At 50.1% G+C, this 25541-nt stretch overlaps 1 protein-coding gene across 1 annotated transcript in view; it reads left to right on the top strand.

Annotated features, from left to right (window-relative positions):
• Positions 1 to 25541, top strand: part of LOC144493370 (calpain-14-like) — a 153873-nt gene that overhangs the window by 6961 nt on the left and 121371 nt on the right. The window contains exons 3-5 of the mRNA XM_078212192.1: positions 14997 to 15066; positions 16648 to 16766; positions 25030 to 25166. Coding sequence (XP_078068318.1) covers positions 14997 to 15066; positions 16648 to 16766; positions 25030 to 25166 — 326 coding nt within the window. The remainder of the gene's footprint in view (positions 1 to 14996; positions 15067 to 16647; positions 16767 to 25029; positions 25167 to 25541) is intronic.

The raw sequence follows: 25541 nt of genomic DNA, 5'->3' as shown, positions 1-25541 counted from the left end.
TGCCAAGGTGCCAATCGGGCAGTGCCATTTTCCCCTTTGGGCTGTCCCAGGATCCCAAGGGGCACCCCCTGTTATCCCCACCTCCTGGCAGGGGGAGTTGAGGGGGCTCAATGGTCTCTCTTCCCTCCAGAGGGGTTCGCGGCCGTCTGTTCCCTGTGAGTGTGGAACAGGAGTAAATCCGGCTGGAGGGAACCACCCTTGGCTGTGGAGGGAATGTGGGGGAGAGAGTTTACTGGTCTGAAGACTTCAGTCCCGGGCCTGATCGTGGGATGTAAATAGGGACATCCATATGGCAATCAGCAAATTGGTGCGGCGCTGATTACATAGAAACATAGAAGATAGGAGCAGGAGGAGGCCATTTCTCCCTTCGAGCCTGCTCCACCATTCATTAAGATCATGGCTGATCATCCAACTCAATAGCCTAATCCTGCTTTCTCCCCATAACCTTTGATCCCATTCACCCAAGTGCTGTATCCAGCCGCCTCTTGAATGGATTCAATGTTTTGGCATCAACTACTTCCTGTGGTAATGAATTCCACAGGCTCACCACTCTTTGGGTGAAGAAATGTCTCCTCACCTCCGTCCTAAATAGTCTACCCTGAATCCTCAGACTGTGACCCCTGGTTCTGCACTTCCCCATCATCGGGAACATCCTCCCTGCATCTACCCTGTCTAGTCCTGTTAGAATTTTATTAGGCTCTATGAGATCCCCCCTCATTCGTCTGAACTCCAGTGAAAACAATCCTAACCTAGTCAATCTCTCCTCGTACATCAGTCCCACCATCCCCGGAATCCTGGTAAACCTTCGCTGCACTCCCTCGAGAGCAAGAACATCCTTCCTCAGAAAAGGAGACCAAAACTGCACACAATACTCTAGGTGTGGCTTCACCAAGGCCCTGGATAATTGCAACAACACATCCCTGCTCCTGTACTCAAATCCTCTCGCAATGAAGGCCAACTTACCTTCTATACCGCCTGCTGCACCTGCATGCTTACCTTCAGTGACTGGTGCACAAGGACACCCAGGTCCCGCTGCACGCTCCCCTCTCCCAATTTACAGCCATTTCTTGTTTTTGCTTCCAAAGTGAATAACCTTGCACTTCTCCAAGTTATACTGCATCTGCCATTGATTTGTCCACTCACCCAACCTGTCCAGATCATTCTGAAGGATCTCGTCACAGTTCACCCTCCCACCCAACTTGGTATCATCTGCAAACTTTGAGATGTTATATTTTGTTCCCTCATCCAAATCATTCATATATATTGTAACTAGCTGGGGTCCCAGCACTGATTCCTGTGGCACCCCACTAGTTACTGCCTGTCAATTTGAAAAGGACCCATTAATTCCTACTCTTTGTTTCCTCTCTGCCAACCAGTTTTCTATCCATCTCAATACCCTTCCCCCAATCCCATGCGCTTTAATCTTGCACGATAATCTCTTATGCGGGACTTTGTCAAACGTTTTCTGAAAGTCCAAATATACCACATCGACTGGCTCCCCCTTGTCAACTCTACTAGTTACATCTTCAAGAATTCCAACAGATTTGTGAAGCATGATTTCCCCGTCATAAACCCATGCTGACTCTGTCTGATCCTGCCACTGCTTTCCAAATGATCTGCTATAAAGTCCTTGATAATGGATTCGAGAATTTTCCCCACTACTGATGTTAAGCTTACTGGTCTATAATTCCCTGTTTTCCCTCTACCTCCCTTTTTGAATATTGGGGTGACATTAGCTACCCTCCAATCTGCAGGGACTGTTCCAGAGTCTATAGAATCCTGGAAAATGACCACCAATGCATCCATTATTTCTAGAGCCACTTCCTTAAGCACTCTGGGATGAAGATTATTTTAAGTACTCTGGGATGTAGATTATACATTACGCTGGAAATTTTCGCCCTGGAGGCTCGCAGAGGCTATGAGTCCCAGTGGGAAGCCCATGAAACAGCCACCGCTGATATCTCCCGAGCTTCTGCGCTACCCGAGCAGTGCACTGCACTGGGAGATTTGAAGAGTTAGAAACTTTGACATTCCAGATTACATTATCAGCCTTCTTAACATATCATTAATGAATTACTGATTCTTTAAATGTCTATTTCACTAATCTGGCTGGTTTCTAATAATGCGGTTTTAGATTTTATTGAAATGGCTTTTCTCAATTTAGCACAAGATGCTGAATAATGTATTAATGACTGTCAGAAAAATTCTCTGAGGTTTCCCCTGGGGTGCTGTGTACTTGTTGAACCTCACTCAACCAATACATACATAGAACATGGAACATAGAACAGTACAGCACAGAACAGGCCCTTCGGCCCACGATGTTGTGCCGAACTTTATCTGAAACCAAGATCAAGCTATCCCACTCCCTATCATCCTGGTGTGCTCCATGTGCCTATCCAATAACCGGTTAAATGTTCCTAAAGTGTCTGACTCCACTATCACTGCAGGCAGTCCATTCCACACCCCAACCACTCTCTGCGTAAAGAACCTACCTCTGATATCCTTCCTGTATCTCCCACCACGAACCCTATAGTTATGCCCCCTTGTAACAGCTCCATCCACCCGAGGAAATAGTCTTTGAACGTTCACTCTATCTATCCCCTTCATCATTTTATAAACCTCTATTAAGTCTCCCCTCAGCCTCCTCCGCTCCAGTGAGAACAGCCCTAGCTCCCTCAACCTTTCCTCATAAGACTGTCTTTCACTGTCAGAGAAAGGAACTAATGAAAAGTGGAACTTTTTCAAGGAACAAATACTGGGTGTTCTTGATAGGTATGTCCCTGTCAGGAAGCATCCTGGTAAATCTCCTCTGCACTCTTTCCAGCGCTTCCACATCCTTCTTATAGTGAGGTGACCAGAACTGCACACAATATTCCAAATGTGGTCTCACCAAGGTCCTGTACAGTTGCAGCATAACCCCACGGCTCTTAAACTCCAACCCCCTGTTAATAAAAGCTAACACACTATAGGCCTTCTTCACAGCTCTATCCATTTGAGTGGCAACCTTTAGAGATCTGTGGATATGAACCCCAAGATCTCTCTGTTCCTCCACAGTCTTCAGAACCCTACCTTTGACCCTGTAATCCACATTTAAATTAGTCCTACCAAAATGAATCACCTCACATTTATCAGGGTTAAACTCCATTTGCCATTTTTCAGCCCAGCTTTGCATCCTATCTATGTCTCTTTGCAGCCTACAACAGCCCTCCACCTCATCCACTACTCCACCAATCTTGGTGTCATCAGCAAATTTACTGATCCACCCTTCAGCCCCCTCCTCTAAGTCATTAATAAAAATCGCAAAGAGCAGAGGACCAAGCACTGATCCCTGCGGCACACCGCTAGCAACCTGCCTCCAATCCGAAAATTTCCCATCGACCACCACCCTCTGTCTTTGATCAGACAGCCAGTTACCTATCCAATCGGCCAACTTTCCCTCTATCCCACACCTCCTCACTTTCATCATAAGCCGACCATGGGGGACCTTATCAAACGCCTTACTAAAATCCATGTATATGACATCAATTGCCCTACCTTCATCAACACACTTAGTTACTTCCTCAAAAAATTCTATCAAATTTGTGAGGCACGACTTGCCCTTCACGAATCCGTGCTGACTATCCCGGATTAATCCGCATCTTTCTAAATGGTCGTAAATCTCTAAGGACCTTTTCCATCAATTTATCAACCACCGAAGTAAGACTAACTATAATTACCAGGGTCATTTCTATTCCCTTTCTTAAACAGAGGAACAACATTCGCCATTCTCCAGTCCTCTTGCACCATCCCCGTGGACAGCGAGGACCCAAAGATCAAAGCCAAAGGCTCTGCAATCTCATCCCTTGCCTCCCAAAGAATCCTAGGATACATTTCATCAGACCCAGGGGACTTATCGACCTTCAGTTTATTCAAAACTGCCAGGACATCCTCCCTCCGAACATCTATTTCCTCCAGCCTATTAGCCTGTAACACCTTCTCTTCCTCAAAAACATGGCCCCTCTCCTTGGTGAACACTGAAGAAAAGTATTCATTCATCACCTCGCCTATCTCTACTGACTCCATACACAAGTTCCCACTACTGTCCTTGACCGGCCCTAACCTCACCCTGGTCATTCTTTTATTCCTCACATAAGAGTAAAAAGCCTTGGGGTTTTCCTTGATCTGACCCGCCAAGGACTTCTCGTGTCCCCTCCTAGCTCTCCTAAGCCCCTTTTTCAGCTCATTCCTTGTTAACTTGTAACCCTCAATCGAGCCATCTGAACCTTGTTTCCTCATCCCTACATAAGCTTCCCTCTTCCTTTTCACAAGACATTCCACCTCTTTCGTGAACCATGGTTCCTTCACTCGGCCATTTCCTCCCTGCCTGACAGGGACATACCTATCAAGAACACCCAGTATTTGTTCCTTGAAAAAGTTCCACTTTTCATTAGTTCCTTTCTCTGACAGTGAAAGACAGTATATAGTTAAAGAACAAAAAGGAATTTATTTGCTAATGCATGCATCAGGAGAGAGACAGAGTCACTGAGGGTTAACTGTCCTCTCTGACCTAATATTGCCCGGTAAAATTATTAACACCTGTGATTTTTAATTGGTGAAAGGAGTCACTCTTTGGCTGGAACCTGGGTCTCCTTTATCAGCTTGAGAGACTGCTCCAGCCTCGCTATCCATGAACGAATTCACTCCCTTAAATAGCAGGCCTATGATTCAACTTGCCTTTTGCATATCCAAAAACAGATAAGAGTAGCTGCGTCTCTGTGCTCCATTGTATTGTAAGAAGTCTCACAACACCAGGTTAAAGTCCAACAGGTTTATTTGGTAGCAAATATGGTAGCAAAGGAGACCCAGGTAAATTTGCTACCAAATAAACCTGTTGGACTTTAACCTGGTGTTGTGAGACTTCTTACTGTGCTTACCCCAGTCCAACGCCGGCATCTCCACATCATGACTCCATTGTATTAACAGAAATTGGCCTGTGTTTCCCATCATGCTGCATTCAGAATGAAGTTGGCCAAGGCGCACAATACATATATATTGAAAATACAGTTTAAGCTTATAATACTTGGTTAATTTGTGGTTGTACAGTTTACAATACCTTTGCAGTTTATAATACCTTTGTATATTTTGTTCCAGACACGTTGTGAATTCTCACTAAGGCACTTTATAATTACCTTAACCTAGTCTACTTATTCTGGTAAAACTAAAATGAAGGGCCTGATACTCGGATTCTATTCTACCCCCCATCAATGACAAACTGAGAGTCACATTAAAACGATTGAATCTGAAATTATCAACAGTTGCCCTGCAGCCTGAGGTCAGTTCTTTGCTTTCGGTTTTAACTTGGCTGCGGACACGAGTAAATTCTGAGAAGATTCAGGACGATCTTTGCCAATGATTGGCTTGGCCACAAGATTGGGTTGTTCTGCAACATTGCTATTTGTGGGAGTTTGCTGTGTGCCAATTAGTGGCTGTGTTTACAACACTGATTACTCTTTATAAAGTACTTAGAACATAGAACATAGAAAGCCACAGCACAAACAGGCCCTTCGGCCCACAAGTTGCGCCGATCACATCCCCACCTCTAGGCCTATCTATAGCCCTCAATCCCATTAAATCCCATGTACTCATCCAGAAGTCTCTTAAAAGACCCCAACGAGTTTGCCTCCACCACCACCAACGTCAGCCGATTCCACTCACCCACCACCCTCTGAGTGAAAAACTTACCCCTGACATCCCCCCTGTACCTACCCCCCAGCACCTTAAACCTGTGTCCTCTCGTAGCAACCATTTCAGCCCTTGGAAATAGCCTCTGAGAGTCCACCCTATCCAGACCCCTCAACATCTTGTAAACCTCTATCAGGTCACCTCTCATCCTTCGTCTCTCCAGGGAGAAGAGACCAAGCTCCCTCAACCTATCCTCATAAGGCATGCCCCCCAATCCAGGCAACATCCTTGTAAATCTCCTCTGCACCCTTTCAATGGCTTCAACATCTTTCCTGTAATGAGGTGACCAGAACTGCGCGCAGTACTCCAAGTGGGGTCTAACCAGGGTCCTATAAAGCTGCAGCATTATCTCCCGACTCCTAAACTCAATCCCTCGATTAATGAAGGCTAGTACGCCATACGCCTTCTTGACCGCATCCTCCACCTGCGAGGCCGATTTAAGAGTCCTATGGACCCGGACCCCAAGGTCCTTCTGATCCTCTACACTGCTAAGAATGGTACCCTTCATTTTATACTGCTGCTCCATCCCATTGGATCTGCCAAAATGGATCACTACACACTTATCCGGGTTGAAGTCCATCTGCCACTTCTCCGCCCAGTCTTGCATTCTATCTATGTCTCGCTGCAACTTCTGACATCCCTCCAAACTATCCACAACACCACCTACCTTGGTGTCGTCAGCAAACTTACCAACCCATCCCTCCACTTCCTCATCCAGGTCATTTATGAAAATGACAAACAGCAAGGGTCCCAGAACAGATCCCTGGGGCACTCCACTGGTCACTGACCTCCATGCAGAGAAAGACCCCTCCACAGCCACTCTCTGCCTTCTGCAGGCAAGCCAGTTCTGGATCCACAAGGCAACAGCCCCTTGGATCCCATGCCCTCTCACTTTCTCAAGAAGTCTTGCATGGGGGACCTTATCGAACGCTTTGCTGAAGTCCATATAGACCACATCCACCGCTCTTCCTTCGTCAATGTGCTTGGTCACATTTTCAAAGAACTCAACCAGGCTCGTAAGGCACGACCTGCCCCTGACAAAGCCGTGCTGACTACTTTTGATCATACTAAACTTCTCTAGATGATCATAAATCCTGTCTCTCAGGATCCTCTCCATCAACTTACCAACCACTGAGGTTAGACTCACCGGTCGGTAATTTCCCGGGCTGTCCCTGTTCCCTTTCTTGAATATAGGGACCACATCCGCAATCCTCCAATCCTCCGGAACCTCTCCCGTCTCCATCGACGATGCAAAGATCATCGCCAAAGGCTCCGCAATCTCCTCCCTCGCCTCCCACAGTAACCTGGGGTACATCCCATCCGGTCCCGGCGACTTACCAACCTTGATGCCATTCAATAGTTCCAACACATCCTCTTTCTTTATGTCCACATGCTCGATCCTTTCTGTCCTCCGCAATCCAGCAGTACAACCACCCAGCTCCCTTTCCACCGTGAATACCGAGGTAAAGTATTCATTAAGCAGCTCCGCCATTTCTAACGGTTCCGCACAAACTTTTCCCCCTTCACCCTTTAAGGGTCCTATGCCTTCACATCTCATCCTTTTACTCTTGACATATTTGTAGAAAGCCTTGGGATTCTCCTTAATCTTACCCGCCAAGGTCTTCTCATGACCCCTTCTCGCTCTCCTAATTTCCTTCTTAAGCTCCTTCCTACATCGCGTATACTCCTCTAAATCCTTAACACCTCCTAGCTCTCTGAACCTTCTGTACGCCTCTCTTTTCTTATTCACCAGGTTCATCACAACCTTCGTGCACCACGGTTCCCGTACCCTACCAACACCCCCCTGTCTCATCGGAACGTTGTCATGCAGAGCTCCAGACAAACATTCCTTGAAAATCCTCCACTTTCCTTCGGTACTTTTCCCCAAGAATGCCTCCTTCCAATTTACCCGTCTAATTTCCTCCCTGATGACACTGTATTTCCCTTTACTCCAGAGAAACACTTTCCTAGCCTGCCTGACCCTATCTCTTTCCAATGCTATCGTGAAGGAGATAGAATTATGATCGCTATCCCCAAGATGCTCACCCACCGAGAGATCCTCCACCTGTCCAGGTTCATTAGCCAGCACCAGATCAAGAACAGCCTCTCCTCTAGTAGGCTTATCCACATACTGTGTCAGGAAACTCTCCTGGACACACCTAACAAACTCCTCTCCATCCAAACCCCTAGCCCTAGGGATATTCCAATCTATGTTTGGGAAATTAAAATCTCCCATCACGACAACTCTGTTATTCCTACATCTCTCCAGGATCTGTTTCCCCATCTGCTCCTCAACATCTCTGTTACTATTGGGCGGCCTATAGAAAACACCCAGCAAAGTTACCGACCCCTTCCTGTTCCTAACCTCCACCCACAGAGATTCCGTAGTCAGTCCCTCCACGGCGTCCACCTTCTCTACAGCCGTGACACTATCCCTGATCAACAGTGCCACTCCCCCCCCTCTCTTGCCTCCCTCCCTGTCCTTCCTGAAACATCTAAAACCCGGCACCTGAAGCACCCAGTCCTGTCCCTGAGACATCCAAGTCTCCGTAATGGCCACCACATCACAATTCGAAGCAGCAATCCACGCTCCAAGCTCATCCACTTTATTCACTACACTCCTGGCATTAAAATAGACACATCTCAGACCTTCAGCCTGAGCACTTCCCTTCTCCCTCACTCGTCTAACCTCCCTCTTACCCTGTCTACATTCCTTATCTATTTGCGAGCTAACCTCCTCGCTCTCAGTCCCCTCATTTCGATTCCCTCCCCCCAACCTTTCTAGTTTAAAGTCTCACCAGTAGCCTTAGCCAACCTTCCCGCCAGGATATTGGTCCCCCTGGGATTCAAGTGCCACCCGTCTTTTTTAAACAGGTCACACCTGCCCCTAAAGAGGTCCCAATGATCCAAGTACCCAAATCCTTGTCCCTTGCTCCAGTCCCTCAGCCACGCATTAATTCTCCACCGATTCCTGTTCTCACTCTCCCGCGGCACAGGCAGCAATCCCGAGATTACTACCTTTGCATTCCTCTTTCTCAGCTGTCTACCCAACTCCCTATATTCTCTTTTCATGACCCCTTCCCTCTTCCTACCTATGTCAGCAGTACCTATATGCATCACGACCTTGGGCTCCTCTCCCTCCCCCTTCAGGATTTCTGGGACTCGACCAGAGACATCCCGGACCCCTGCACCAGGGAGGCAAACCACCATCCGAGAGTCCCGTCTGTGTCCGCAAAAACGCCTATCTGACCCTCTCACCGTAGAGTCCCCAATTAGCACTACTTGTAAAGTGTTTTGGAATGTCCTGAAGGTGCTATTAAAATGCAACTATCTCTTTTTATGAAGTTTAAAGGTTTACTAGTGGCCAATGGAAATCACTGAGGTAGCGGCAAAGTTCAAATAACTACATCTTCTCTCTACTCCCAGTAACTCTCCTGTATCTATTGTGTTCTCTCCCAATCTCCATCAGTCAGTGACTCTCCATCCATATCAACATACATACAAACACACCAATTAGAATCAGGAGGAGGCCATTCAGCCCCTCGAGCCTGTTCCACCATTCAATAAGATCATGTCTGATCTGATTGTAACCTCAACCCCACATTCCTGCCGACCCCCCGATAACCTTTCACCCCCTCGTTAATCAAGAATCTATCCAGCTCTGCCTTAAAAATATTCACAGACTCTGCTTCCACTGCCTGGAGAGGGGGAGAGTTCCAGAGACTCACAACCCTCTGAGAGGAAACTCTCCACATCTCTGTCTTAAATGGGCAGGCCTCTTATTTTTAAACAGTGATCCTGAGTTCGAGATTCTCCCAGAGAATAAACATTGGAATGATTTTTCGGCCTCTCCACACATGGCACAGATCTCACTGATCCCAGAAAATAGCGTGCGGGCCAAAAAACCTGCTTCACGCCCGGCGCCAAGCGGTTAGCAACCATCCTGATCCCGTGCATTTAAATATTCCTCACACTGGATTCTCCCAGCTCCCGAGCCCAGTGAGAATCATTCCGCATGATGGCCATGCCAAGGGGCTTGAAGCCCCCTGGTGATCGGGGACATGGCTAGGCAGTGCCCACCTGGCACTGCCCACCCAAGAGTGCCCACCTGACAGTGCCCACCTGGCACTCTGGCAGTACCAGTTGGCCAATGCCAGGGCAGTGCCAGGGGCGTGGGGCCAGAGTGGGGATGGGATCTGAGTGGGGGCTATGGTGGGGAGGAGGGCTATGAGGGGGGGCTTTGATGGTGGGGAGTTATGATGGGGGGGGGCACTGACACGGGGGCATGAAGGTGAACAAATTAGGAGCGCCCCAATGTCCCGATGCCGGTGATCCATGTCGGGGAGGGTAGTGGGTCCTGATGTCCGTGGGGGGAAGGAGGGGGGTCTCCCAGTGCACTGTGAGATCAGGACACCCGTCCAAGACGGTGTCTGATCGCTTTGCAACTGGGGTCACAGGTACATTTGGGCCCCGCCCTTCCCAGAACCGGCGCAGTATTCACCGCTCTCCCAAAAAATGACCCAAAGTCAGGGACGATTGCAGTCCATCTGTGTCACTTTGTCATTTATTGGGAAAATGGCGGCCCTCCTCTCTGTGGTTGCGAGGCCCCTCTAAGGAACAACCCACATGACAGGGTCAAAACCAATGGAGCGCGAGCGTGTGAACCTGGACCAGTCGGGAGGGAGGGCATGCGCCCAGGGGGCTGGAGTTGGATGTTGTTGGGAGGAGACCTGTATATTTAGAAACATAGAAAAACTACAGCACAAAACAGGCCCTTTGGCCCCACAAGTTGTGCCGAACATATCCCTACCTTTTAGGCCTACCTATAACCCTCCATCCTATTAAGTCCCATGTACTCATCCAGGAGTCTCTTAAAAGACCCTATTGAGTTCGCCTCCACCACCACTGACGGCAGCCGATTCCACTCACCCACCACCCTCTGTGTGAAAAACTTCCCCCTAACATTTCCCCTGTACCTACCCCCCAGCACCTTAAACCTGTGTCCTCTCGTAGCAGCCATTTCCACCCTGGGAAAAAGCCTCTGAGAGTCCACCCAATCTATGCCTCTCAACATCTTATATACCTCTATTAGGTCTCCTCTCATTCTACGTCTCTCCAAGGAGAAAAGATCGAGCTCCCTCAGCCTATCCTCATAAGGCATGCCACTCAATCCAGGCAACATCCTTGTAAATCTCCTCTGCACCCTTTCAATCTTTTTCACATCCTTCCTGTAATGAGGTGACCAGAACTGAGCACAGTACTCCAAGTGGGGTCTGACGAGGGTCTTATATAGCTGCATCATTATCCCTGGACTCCTAAACTCAATCCCTCGATTGATAAAGGCCAGCACACCATACGCCTTCTTAAGAACATAAGAACATAAGAAATAGGAGCAGGAGTAGGCCATCTAGCCCCTCGAGCCTGCCCCGCCATTCAATAAGATCATGGCTGATCTGACGTGGATCAGTACCACTTACCCGCCTGATCCCCATAACCCTTAATTCCCTTACCGATCAGGAATCCATCCATCCGCGCTTTAAACATATTCAGCGAGGTAGCCTCCACCACCTCAGTGGGCAGAGAATTCCAGAGATTCACCACCCTCTGGGAGAAGAAGTTCCTCCTCAACTCTGTCTTAAACCGACCCCCCTTTATTTTGAGGCTGTGTCCTCTAGTTTTAACTTCCTTACTAAGTGGAAAGAATCTCTCCGCCTCCACCCTATCCAGCCCCCGCATTATCTTATAAGTCTCCATAAGATCCCCCCTCATCCTTCTAAACTCCAACGAGTACAAACCCAATCTCCTCAGCCTCTCCTCATAATCCAAACCCCTCATCTCCGGTATCAACCTGGTGAACCTTCTCTGCACTCCCTCCAATGCCAATATATCCTTCCTCATATAAGGGGACCAATACTGCACACAGTATTCCAGCTGCGGCCTCACCAATGCCCTGTACAGGTGCATCAAGACATCCCTGCTTTTATATTCTATCCCCCTCGCAATATAGGCCAACATCCCATTTGCCTTCTTGATCACCTGTTGTACCTGCAGACTGGGCTTTTGCGTCTCATGCACAAGGACCCCCAGGTCCCTTTGCACGGTAGCATGTTTTAATTTGTTTCCATTGAGATAGTAATCCCATTTGTTATTATTTCCTCCAAAGTGTATAACCTCGCATTTCTCAACGTTATACTCCATTTGCCATATCCTCGCCCACTCACTCAGCCTGTCCAAATCTCTCTGCAGATCTTCTCCGTCCTCCACACGATTCACTTTTCCACTTATCTTTGTGTCGTCTGCAAACTTCGTTACCCTACACTCCGTCCCCTCCTCCAGATCATCTATATAAATGGTAAACAGTTGCGGCCCGAGTACCGATCCCTGCGGCACGCCACTAGTTACCTTCCTCCAACCAGAAAAACACCCATTTATTCCGACTCTTTGCTTCCTGTCGGATAGCCAGTCCCCAATCCACTTTAACACACTACCCCCAACTCCGTGTGCCCTAATCTTCTTCAGCAGCCTTTTATGGGGCACCTTATCAAACGCCTTTTGGAAATCCAAAAACACCGCATCCACCGGTTCTCCTCCATCAACCGCCCTAGTCACATCTTCATAAAAATCCAACATGTTCGTCAAGCACGAATTTCCCCTCATGAATCCATGCTGCGTCTGATTGATCGAACCATTTCTATCCAGATGCCCTGCTATCTCCTCCTTAATAATGGATTCCAGCATTTTCCCTACTACAGACGTTAAGCTGACCGGCCTATAGTTACCCGCCTTTTGTCTCCTTCCTTTTTTAAACAGCGGCGTAACATTAGCCGTTTTCCAATCAACCGGCACTACCCCAGAATGCAACGAGTTTTGATAAATAATCACTAACGCATCCACTATTACCTCTGACATTTCTTTCAATACCCTGGGATGCATTCCATCCGGACCCGGGGACTTGTCCACCTTCAGTCCCATTAGTCTACCCAGCACTGCCTCTCTGGTAACATTAATCGTATTAAGTATTTCTCCTGCTGCCAACCCTCTATCGTTAATATTTGGCAAACTATTTGTGTCCTCCACCGTGAAGACCGACACAAAAAACTTATTTAAAGACTCAGCCATATCCTCATTTCCCACTATTAACTCCCCCCTCTCGTTCTTAACCACCTCCTCCACCTGCGGGGCCGATTTTAGAGTCCTATGGACCCGGACCCCAAGGTCCTTCTGATCCTCTACAGTACTAAGAGTCTTTCATAGAAACCCTACAGTGCAGAAGGAGGCCATTTGGTCCATCGAGTCTGCACCGACCACAATCCCACCCAGGCCCTACCCCCACATATTTTACCCGCTAATCCCTCTAACCTACGCATCCCAGGACTCTAAGGGGCAATTTTTAACCTGGCCAATCAACCTAACCCGCACATCTTTGGACTGTGGGAGGAAACCGGAGCGCCCGGAGGAAACCCACGCAGACACGATATTGTACTCCTTCATCCCATTTGACCTGCCAAAATGGACCACTATGCATTTATCTGGGGTGAAGTCCATTTGTGGGCAGGAATTCTCCCACCTCACCTGCCACTGGAATTCTAGCGGGCCGGTGGGTGGGGAACCATGTAAAGGTCCACTGAAGTCAGGCGGGAATCTCCGGTTTTCAGGCGAGTGTGGCCGGAGAATTCCACCTGTTAAACCCTTTGTTGTACATAGCTCTCCTCAGTCAACAAACTGTGCAATTCTGGTCGCCACACTACCAGACGGATGTGGAGGCTTTGGAGACGGTACAGAAAAGATTTACCAGGATGTTGCCTGGTATGGAGGGCATTAGCTATGAGGAGAGGATGGAGAAACTTGGTTTGTTCTCACTAGAACGAAGGAGGTTGAGGGGCGACCTGATAGAAGTCTACAAGATTATGAGAGGCATGGACAGAGTGGATAGTCAGAAGCTTTTGCCCGGGGTGGAAGAGTCATTACTAGGGGGGCATAGGTTTATGGTGTGAGGGGCAAGGTTTAAAGGAGATGTACGAGGCAGATTTTTTACACAGAGGGTGGTGGGTGCCTGGAACTCGCTGCCTGGGGAGGTAGTGGAAGCGGATACGACAGTGACTTTTAAGAGGCGTCTTTACAAATGCATGAATAGGATGGGAATGGAGGGATATGGTCCCCGGAAGGGTAGGGGGTTTTAGTTGAGTCGGGCAGCATGGTCGGTGCAGGCTTGGAGGGCCGAAGGGCCTGTTCGTGTGCTGAAATTTTCTTTGTTCTTTGTTGCTTGCCACGTTGAGCTTTGAGTTACTCCAACCTCAGGATCTTACATCTTTCCATCAAGTCACCGCTAAACTCCAGTGCAAACAAGCCTAGCCTCTCTAGCCTGTCCTCATAAGACAACCTGCCCATTCCTGGTATTAGTCTGGTAAACATTCCCTGAACCACTTCCAACACATATACATCTTTCCTTAAATAGGGAGACCGATACTGGGCACAATACTCCAGGTGTGGTCACAACAGAGCCCTGTACAACCAAAACCTTCTGTCATCAATTCCCCTCACAACAAACAATAACATTCGATTAGCTTTCCTCATTCCTTGCTCTACCTGTGCACTCACCTTTGTGTTTGCCTATTTATTTTAAACATGTTCTGAATTACTATTCCGATGGTGTAACTATCCGTGGGGCGAATGGGATCAAAGGTTATGGGGAGAAAGCAGGATTAGGCTATTGAGTTGGACGATCAGCCATGATGGTGATGAATGGCGGAGCAGGCTCGAAGGGCCGAATGGCCTCCTCCTGCTCCTATCTTCCATGTTTCTATCCCATTGCTGTATGCTTCCTGTTCCTTGGATTTCTCAATGCTTGTGTGTGTGAAATTTCTCTTGGGTTTGAATATTCCCCATCCTATCTGTGCATCATTTGGATTTGTGGCTCAAAGCAGAGGCACGAAGATTTCCCACCGACATCGGATTAGCAGAGATTAATGATAAACCTCCTTCCATTTATCCCCTTTCAAAAACACATACCCTGACCTGTTGAGTGAATCTGAGAGATCTCCCACCACCCCGCACGCCCCATGGACATCGCACCCCACCCCTCATCATTGGCAGCAGTGTAAGCCCCCCTCCCAAACATGCCAACATCGGTCACCAACATGGGGTGGTGATGAGTCCCCCGTCATGACTTCTGCGGCCCAGCCTTCCGATCGAGCAGCAGGGTGAAGCGGTAAGATCGCAGCGTTGATCTTTGAACTTTATTGTTCTGGTTTTAAAATAATTCCTTTTCTTTGCAGGAAATCCATCGCAACCCCCAGTTTTTTGTGAAAGGGGTTAATCGGTTCGATCTGTGTCAGGGGGCAGTGGGTAAGATCCTCTCACCATTCCTGTGTGAATTTAATATATTTAAACTTACAGCTTCCATTGTTTAAAGTTTATTTATTAATGTCACAAGTAGGCTTACATTAACACCGCAATGAAGTTTCTGTGAAAATCCCCCAGTCACCACATTCTGGTGCCTGTTCGGGTACACTGAGGGAGAATTTAGCACGGCCAATTCACCTAACCAACATGACTTTGGGACTGTGGGAGGAAACCGGAGCACCCGGAGGAAACCCACGCAGACACGGGGAGAACCTGCAGACTCCACACAGACAGTGACCCGAGGCCGGGAATTGAACCCGGGTCCCTGGCGCTGTGAGGCAGCAGTGCTAACCACTGTGCCACCATGCCTCCCCTTTTGAATAACTCGAAACTACCAAAACATCTGATAAGTGTTCCAGTCCTGCCGTCGGAATCGTAGCGGGTGGGATGGAAAATTTGGTAATCAACCTCAGGTGGGAGTTTCCAGTCTTGGGGCGTATGCAGCTGGAAAATCCTGCCCGTTAACTCTGGGTTCACCCCCCTCCGCATTATAATCCAACCAGCCCCATTTTATAACCCAAACCCCTCCACTTTATAATCCAACCAGCCCCATTTTATAGCCCAAACCCCTCCACATTATAATCCAAACCCCCCCATTTTATAACCCAAATCCCCCCACTTTATAACCCCCCCCTTCTGCCCCCCCTCCACCCCCCAACACCACCCCCAATATTATAATTCAGCTCTGGTTATATCCTAGAACTACTTCAACATGACCAGCCCCCCCTATGTTCTACGATTCCTGTTAGTACATTGTAAATCTCTCCAACAATGACATTCTACATCCGCCTAGACTACAGGCGGCCTCGACCTGACAGATTGCCCCCCCCCCCCCCCCTCCCCCCCGCCGGTGTATTCGAAGGCGGGAGACTTGTAAAATCCAGCCTGATGCTTTCCCATTGCCTTCCTGGCCATCCGTGACCTGTCTCCCATAGTACGGCGGGTGGGGAGAGCCTCAGGTAGGCCACATACTCCTAGGCCTATTGAAGTCCTTAAGTGGTCAATGAATGTAAATCTAGGTGTCTGTTTCTGTCCCTGCCACTATTTACCCGCTGCTGGGTAAGGCCCAGGCGAAATGGGTAGCTGGGTGGCTTCCACTGCCTGGGTTGCTTTGAGGCCAGAACTTTGGGGGGGTCCCTGGTGTCCGGAGGAGACATCCTCCCCTCAGGGTCATATCCACTCCATCTCGACCAGTCTGCAGAAACTACCCCCTCATTCCCCCCCGCCTGCCTAACTGGGTCAGCCAGTCAGGCCCCACAATACCCGGGGTTACCCCTCAATGCAGCGACTGTCTGTCGTGTCAGAGGTGACCGCTGAACAAGCCTGGTGCTGATTGGCCAGCTGCACTCTAACATGTGACTTGACCTGAAACAACAGATGTTGTCCTCAGTGTAAAATGGCTGCGGGACAGTGTGGGTTTGAGTGGCTCCCGCTGACATTTCAGCCAGGATTGGGGTGTGGGGGAGATAGCAGAGTGTTAAATCCAGCCCATTGTGAGTAACACAGCTGATTCTCTCTCTCCAGGAGACTGCTGGTTTCTGGCTGCCTTAGCGTCACTCACCATGAGGAAAGATCTCTTTGCTCACATTGTGCCGCACAATCAGGATTTCCAAAGAAATTATTGGGGCATCTTTCACTTCCGGGTCAGTATAAATGGTGATGGGTCTGGTCCTGTGCCACATTGTTGCTATGGTGATGGGTCTGGTCCTGTGCCCCATTGTTGCTATGGTGATGGGTCTGGTCCTGTGCCCCATTGTTGCTATGGTGATGGGTCTGGTTCTGTACCCCATTGTTGCTATGGTGATGGGTCTGGTACTGTGCCCCATTGTTGCTATGGTGATGGGTCTGGTCCTGTGCCCCATTGTTGCTATGGTGATGGGTCTGGTTCTGTACCCCATTGTTGCTATGGTGATGGGTCTGGTACTGTGCCCCATTGTTGCTATGGTGATGGGTCTGGTCCTGTGCCCCATTGTTGCTATGGTGATGGGTCTGGTTCTGTAACGCATTGTTGCTATGGTGATGGGTCTGGTTCTGTAACGCATTGTTGCTCTGGTGATGGGTCTGGTCCTGTACCCCATTATTGCTATGGTGATGTGCCTATGGCAGTTCCTCATTGTTGCTATGGTGATGGGTCTGTTTCTTGACCTCATTGCTGTGGCGATGTGTCGACAGCTGTGTCTCATTGTTGCTATGGCGATGTATCTGATGCTCTCTGAATGTTACAGACCTCCACAAACCTCAGGATTATAAACACAAGTATGAGGAATGGGGCCCTCAGTCCCAGGCTCTGTGTCAGTGAAACAGTCTCCATTAAATGGTACTAAATCAGAGCGAAATGTTACCATTCTATGACATCTTCCGAAATAACTGGTAAATTGGAAAGCTAGATGGTGCAAAACATTGTTGAACAGTAGAAGACCATGACGTCAGTAAGGGTAACCGGATCGTGGCAACAAATTCCATAGAATGAAGGAACAGGAGAGATTGCACAAATCTGACAGGGGTTATCTACAGGTGACAGACTGCATAAACATGGAGATTAGTGGAAAATGGACTAAAGCAAGTGCCGAGATAGCAGTGCCAACCTGTGCCAGGAGACAGTGCGGGGGGAGCTTCCTGCATGGGGACTCATTTATTTGTGGTGGGGGTGGTCGTGGGAGGGGAGGGTGTGGACGTGTGAGTGATGGGGATGTGAGTGATGTTCAGGGGGAAGGAATCTGATACCGGGATGATACCGGGGGGAGGGGGGTGGGTGATGCCAGCGATGATTGTTGCGGGGTGGTGGGGGGGGGGGGGGATGTCTACAGATATCTCTGACGTTGTGGGGTGGGGGAGGGGAGAATTTATTTATTTCCTCTGGCAACGTGCCCCGATCTCACTGGAGCCGGTTCCCGCCTCTCAGAGCTCCGACCCTGCCAGACCGATGGCACAGACCACGCCCACTCTTTCTTTTGGCAGTCAGAGGGACAAGATCCGGAGGGAAAACTGACCAATGGAGCTGGAGAGTTCCACGCCAGCTTTCTCGCCAGTACTGACACTGAGGCTGGAATTTTACCGGCACGTCCGCCCCCAGTTTTCCATTGACCTTGGACGAGATTGTACGAACCTCGGGCGGACATGCTGGTAAAATAGTCCCCCGGTTCTCGGAGGATTTCACCCAACGTCTTTCCACATTTTGAAAGCTGTGGCATCCCCTACAATGTAGTTACCCTGAGGAAATTCCATTCTTCAGCAGAGTGACACTGAGGCAAAGAGGGTTAATTTACAAAGACCGGTTGGCATTTCTTTGGCTTTTCTCCCTTGTAATTTGCGATGAATGAATGGATTGAATAGGGTAGCGACGGGAGGAGTTAATTGGAGAGGCCCAGAACAAAGGGATCTCCCAATTACAACTCGGCCTTTCAAAGTGAAACCAGGAAGTATTTTTCACAGTTGCCTCTGGACCCCTCTCCGTGCAGAGGGCATGAGTGAATTGAAGGACTGAAGTAGACAGATTTTTATGAATTAAGGATATTATGGAATATGGGTGAAAGATGATGGAGTTATGGAATCATAGAATCCCTACAGTGCAGGAGGAGGCCATTTGGCCCATCGAGCCTGCACCGACCACAATCCCGCCCAGGCCCTATTCCTGCAACCCACATATTTACCCTATTAATCCCCCTGATTCTAAGGTCAATTTAGCAAGGCCAATCCACCTAATCTGCACGTCTTTGGACTGTGGGAGGAAACCGGAGCACCCGGAGGAAACCCACGCAGACACGGGGAGGATGTGCGAACTCCACACAGACAGTGACCCGAGGCCGGAATTGAACCCGGGTCCCTGGCACTGTGAGACAGCAGTGCTAACCACTGTGGCCACCGTGCCGCAGCGCTAACAGTGTGGGTCAGCTAAGATCTGACTGACCGATGGGACTCAATGGGATGAATGGCCTCCTCCTGTTCCTATGATCTTGGGGAATATTAATTTGTCGACAGAAAGATAGGTGGAGTTTGACATTTCCAGAGTGACTGGCTGTGTAAACTTGGCAATATAGCAAGTGTAAACAGATACAAATCTCTACTTGGTCATGCTTTGTGGCAATGAATGGCTTAAATCTGTCACTCAAATCAAACCACTGAGTTCAGGACAATAGTTCTGGCATTTTATGATCAATTCACTCCAACCAAATTAGAATAAGCAAATAGTAACTTCTGAGCCACACCTTTTACTGAAAGTCACCCGCAATTCCTTTATCTCGGTTACTATGGGGATGGTTATTTTAAAGTTGAGGAACAGAGCTGTAAGTCCAAGATCCAGCAGGCGATACACTCCCTGAGCGTAGAGGGTGTGGGGGAGGCCGGGGGGGGGGGGGGGGGGGGGGGCGGGGAGACGATGCAGGAAGTGTGGTTCCCCGTGCAGCTTTTCACAGCCTCTGGCATGTATCAGGTTACGAAACATTGAGATCCTGGGAAGGAATGGGACAAGATGCGATGAAACCAAATACAGAGGAGGGAGGGAATGTCGATCGAGGACAAAGAGACTTTGAAGGAGCAAGAGAAGCATTGAGAGGAATAGTGACGATAGTCCGAGTAACAGGGGGTGAGGGGTAGTCGCTCCCCATCCATTAGTGGATTCTAGAAAGGGCGTGGGCCTCCCACCAGATCACTGCCCACAATGTGAAGGCAAATATCCATCCCATGCTACCTTGTGCCTGGGCAGAGGTTAAAGGTCAGAGTTCAAACTCCCTACTGCACAGTGAGAGGTTCGAACAAGAACACCACCAAGAGCATGAAAGACGTTGGCCGGGATTCTCCCACAGGAAATTCCCCAGTTTGCGGGAAAATGGGACTAACTCCCGCCGATTTTTTAAGCATGATTCAGAACGAATCTCCAGCACTCCGTGCATCGCAGAGTGACTCAGCGGGATTCCCTCTGGAAATCTGTACACAGGGGCCTGTTCCCGCAGCATAGCGCTGAGCGGGGCACTGCGCATGCACTGATCTGCCAGCACCGAGGTGTGCAGTGGCCCCGCACTGCCGGCCTCCCGATCGCTGGCCTACCGGACCACCCTGGGCAAGTCCTGATGTCCCCCAGCCAGCTCCGATCACCCCCTTACTCCCCCTTCCCACCAGCCCCGATCCCCCCCTCGGCACCCCAACCCCATCCAGATGGTCAGCCCCGATCGCCATCCTCCCTCCCTCTGTCTGCGATCCCTGTGCAGAGTGGCAGCGGGACCCCCCCCCGCACCCCCCCCATCCTCACTGATCGCCCCCCCCCCCAATATGCCCTGCTGCCCAATGGGACCACTCTGGCCTCACCCCTTTGGCACTGCCTGATGTCCGGTGGGCAGTGCCAAGGTGCCCAGTGGGCAGTGTCAGGGGGCCAGGCTGGCACAGCCCTAGGGGCACCCCCCTTAACCCCACCTCCTGGGGGGGACCTCAGTGGCCTCTGCTCCCTCCAGCGAGGTGGGCCGCCTGTTCCCCATTCGTGGTGGAGGAGTTGTAAACCCCGCTGGAGTGAACCATTCCTGGCAGTGGGCGGCGAGGGTGGGGGGAAACGCTAGTGGGGCCCAGAGGTTTCAGTCCCAGGCTTGCTGATGATATTGAAATCCCAATTTCTGGTGCGGAGCTGATTACTCTGGAAATCTGAGCCCCGGAAACGCGCAGAGGCTGTGGCGTTCAGTGGGAAGCCTGTGGAACGGCCCTCGCTGATGTCTCCCAGCCGGTTGCGCTGCTCGAGCAGGGCTGTGGACTCGGAGAATCGCCCCCGTTGCATTTAAGTGGCTAAAAAAGAGAAAGTCTCGCATTAATCTAGCACCTTTCACAACCTCAGCATGTCCCACAGCTCGTTACCCACAATTCCACATTCCAGCAGAGTGTAACATTGTAACAAAATGGAAAACACAGCAGGTGGTTTTTACAGAGCAAGATCCCACAGATAGCCCTGAGGCCAATTGAAAAAGGTTTATTTTAGTAATGTTGATCGAGGGATTCGGATTGGCCAGGGGGCAACCGCTGAGAAACGGGCTTGAGTTTAACACCTCCAACCAGCAGTGCCCCCTGACGGTGTAGCATTCACTCAGTGCTGCACCGGGGGGTAGGTCTCGATTTTAGCCAAATTCGCTTAAAAACTGGAGTAAATCCCGTTGGTTTTTTTAGTGGGATTTTCAAAATGTATCTCCCACACTCTGTGCATCACAGAGTTGCCCAAGTGAGATTTACGCTGAACATCAGTAGGCGGGGCTATTCCCACTGAGAGGCCGGCCGCATAGCGCTGAGTGGGCCACTGCGCACGTGCCGATCTGTCAGTGCCGAGAATGGAGCAAGCACACTAGCCCCGCACTGCCAGCTTCCCGTTCGCTGGGCAGCCCCCTCACCCCCATCGCTGGCTTTGAGACCCCCCACCACCCGATCGCTGTGCTCCCGACCCCCTCCACCCCAGCCTCCCTTGATCTTGATCTCCCCCCTGGCAGTCCTGATCTTCCTGACCCCCCACCGCAGCCCGACCGCCTCGCCAGCCCCCCCCTCCCCATCCCTGGTGGCTAGTCCCGATCAGCCCCTTCCTTCTCTCCCTCTGCCACGGATCCCTATGCAGAGTGACAGCGGGATCCCCCACCCCCACCGATTTCCCCCACCGTGGCGCTGCCTGATGACCAGTGGGCAGTGCCAAGGTGCCCCTTGGGCAGTGCCAGGGGGTCAGGCTGGCGCTGCCAGGCTGGCAATGCCCAGGGGACACCCCCCCTTACCCCCGACTGCCAAGGGGACCTCGATTGCCCCCATTCTCTCCAGCGGGGTCGGGCCACGAGTTCCCCATTAGTGCGGAGCTATTGTAAACCCCGCTGGAGTGAACCACCCCTGGCGGGGAAGGACAGGTGAGCGGACTTGGAGACTTCAGTCCTGGGGCCACTAATAAGATTTAAATGATCATTTAAATATTCAAATCAGCTCTGCCAAGTTCCGGAACGGAGCTGACGACATCGGAAATGTGGGGCCTGGAGAAACACGGAGGCCGTGGCGTCCAGTGGGGAGCCCACTACACGGCCTCCGCTGGTACCTCCCAGCCCATCGCACTGCTGGAGCAGGGAGGCAGGCTGGGAGATTCGCCCCTTTGTGTTTCAGGATCCCAAAGTGGAACTTCCTGACCCTAAAGTGAGTTTCACTGAACTACTGCAAACACCAACCTTCAGAGTCTCTGACATTTTGTTTTCTTCGGGTGGTGGGGGGTCTCAAAGCTGGATAAGTAGCCCTCGCAAAATCAGAGTCCAAGGACATCGGGGGTGGGGGGGGGGGGGGTGGGGGACTCTCTGCTGGTTGGGCTCATACTCAGCACAAAGGAAGATGGTTGTGGTGGTTGCAGGTCAGTCATCTCCGCTCCAAGACATCACTGCAGGAGTTCCTCAGGGTTAGTGTCCTAGGTCCAACCATCTTCAGCTGCTTCATCAATGACCTTCCCTCCATCATAAGGTCAGAAGTGGGGGTGTTTGCTGATGATTGCACAATATTCAGCACCGTTCGCGACTCCTCAGAGACTGAAGCAGTCCATGTCCAAATGCAGCAAGACCTGGACAATGTCACAAGTGGCAAATAACATTTATGCCCAAACGTGCCAGGCAATGATCATAGAAATGTGGAAACTAGAAGTAGGAGTAGGCCATTCAGCCCTTCGAGCCTGGTCCACCATTCATTTTGATCATGGCTGATCATCAAATCCAATATCCTAATCTCCCTTCCCCCATATCCCTTGATCCCTTTAGCCCCAACAGCTATATCTAATTTCTTCAACTTTCTTCTTGAACAAGAGAGAATCTAATCATTGCCCCTTTATATTCAATGGCGTTACCATTACTGAATTCCCCACTATCAACATCCTGGGGTCAGCATTGACCAGAAACTGAACTGGACCAGCCATTTAAATACTGTGGCCACCAGAGCAGGTCAAAGGCTAGGAACCCTGCGGTGAGTAACTCTCCTCCTGACTCCCCAAAGCCTGTCCACCATCTACAAGGCACAAGTCAGGAGTGGGTTGGAATACTTCCCACTTGCCTGGATGAGTGAACCTCCAACAACACACAAGAAGCTTGACACCATCTTGGATAAAGCAGCCCACATGATTGCTGTGCCTTCTACAAACATCCACTCCCTCCACCACCAACAAACAGTAGCAGCAGTGTGTACCGTCTACAAGATGCACTGCAGCAACTCACCAAGTTTCCTTTGGCAACACCTTCCAAACCCACGATTGCTACCATCTAGAAGGACAAGAGCAGCAGATACCTGGGAACAGCGCCACCTGGAGGTTCCCCTCCAAGTCACTCACCATCCTCAGCCGTTCCCTCACTGTCACTGGGTCAAAATGGGGCGGCACGGTGGCACAGTGGTTAGCACTGCTGCCTCACAGAGCCATGGACCCGGGTTCAATTCTGGCCTCGGGTCACTGTCTGTGTGGACTTTGCACGTTCTCCCTGTGTCTGCGTGGGTTTCCTCCGGGTGCTCCGGTTTCCTCCCACAGTCTAAAGATGGGTGGGATAGGTTGATTGGCCATGCTAAACTGCCCCTTAGTGTCAGGGGAATCAGCAGGGCAAATACATGGGGTTATGGGAATAGCGCCTGGGTGGGATTGTGGTCAGTGCAGGCTAAGTGGGCTGAATGACCTCCTTCTGCATTGTCAGGATTCTATGAACAGCACTGTGGGTGTATCTACACCATGTGGACTGCAGAGGTTCAAGAAGGCAGCTCACCACCATCTTTCCAAGGGCAACTAGGGGATGGGCAATACATGGTGGCCTAGCCAGCGATGCCCACATCTGAAGAATGAGTAAAAGTAAGGAAGTGAACGGATGGAAGGGAAAGATAGAGGTGACAACAGGGTGGGTGCAATGGGTTAGGAGCAGGTTCATGTCCACCAGAAACTCAGCGTGGACCAGTTGAACGGATGGGCTGGAACAAAGAACAGTACAGCTCAGGAACAGGCTCTTGGGCCCACCAAGCCTGCGCCGGTCCCGTTGCCCTATCCGGACCAACCGCCTGTATCCCTCTATTCCCCACCTGTTCATGTGTCTATCCAGGTAAGTCTGGATAGGGTGGACTCTCAGAGGCTATTTCCAAGGGCTGAAATGGTTGCTACGAGAGGACACAGGTTTAAGGTGCTGGGGGGTAGGTACAGGGGGGATGTCAGGGGTAAGTTTTTCACTCAGAGGGTGGTGGGTGAGTGGAATCGGCTGACGTCGGTGGTGGTGGAGGCAAACTCGTTGGGGTCTTTTAAGAGACTTCTGGATGAGTACATGGGATTTAATGGGATTGAGGGCTATAGATAGGCCTAGAGGTGGGGATGTGATCGGCGCAACTTGTGGGCCGAAGGGCCTGTTTGTGCTGTGGCTTTCTATGTTCTATGTTCTAAGTCTTCAATGTGGCTAACGTATCTGCCTCAACCACCTCACTTGGCAGTGCATTCCAGGCCCCCACCACCCTCTGTGTAAAATAACTTCCCTCAGACATCTCCACTGAACCTTTCCCCTCTTACCTTGAACTTGTGCCCCCTTGTAATTGTCATTTCCACCCTGGGAAAAAGCTTCCAGCTGTTCACCCTATCTATGCCCCTCATAATATTATAAACTTCTATCAGGTCACCCTTCAGCCTCCGTCTTTCCAGGGAGAACAATCCCAGTTCATTCAACCTCTCCTCACAGCTAATACCCTCCATACCAGGCAACATCCTGGTGAACCTTTTCTGACTCTCTCCAAACCGTCCACGTCCTTCTGGTACTGTGGTGACCAGAATCGGACGCAGTATTCCAAATGTGGCCTAACCAATGTTTTCTACAACTCTAACATAAAGGAGCTGCTGTCATTTTCTGCATTATCTATGCGGAAGGGAAGATTTGCCAATGGCGTCAATATCAAGTATGTTTTTCTCTCACATTTCAGTTTTGGTATTTCGGTGACTGGGTGGATGTTGTGGTTGACGATCGCCTTCCTACCAATGGCAAGGGTCAGCTGATCTTTGTCAGGTCATGTGACTCCAATGAGTTCTGGTGTGCCCTGCTGGAGAAGGCCTACGCCAAGTAAGAGATGCGCAGGGGATGACGAGGGAGAGAGGGAGGGAGAGGGACACAACCACGGGTTCCTAAATCTCACCGAGACAGCTCTTCACACTCAACTAGTGTCCCCTCTGTATGTTGCTGCTGTCAATGTCACTGCCTGAAGGATCTTTGTTGATGGTGCGTGTTGGTGGGACTGAGAGGATCAGAGCCAATCCCGATCCTGATCTCAGGCAGTATCCACACACATTCGGCAGGTGTGACTGGCTGGCACTCATAGCCTCAAACATTAATGGTCAGGGTGAGAGGTAAAAGTTTACAGGGCAAAGGGAAAAGGTCAAAGGGGGGGCAGTGTTTGAGTAATCAGATAGCTTAGAAAGAGGCAACACAGATACAGTG

This window comes from Mustelus asterias, chromosome 5 (assembly GCF_964213995.1).
Source record: "Mustelus asterias chromosome 5, sMusAst1.hap1.1, whole genome shotgun sequence".
NCBI classification, from domain to species: domain Eukaryota; kingdom Metazoa; phylum Chordata; class Chondrichthyes; order Carcharhiniformes; family Triakidae; genus Mustelus; species Mustelus asterias.
Note: the sequence above shows the minus strand (reverse complement) of the source record. Positions and strands in the feature narration are given on the sequence as shown.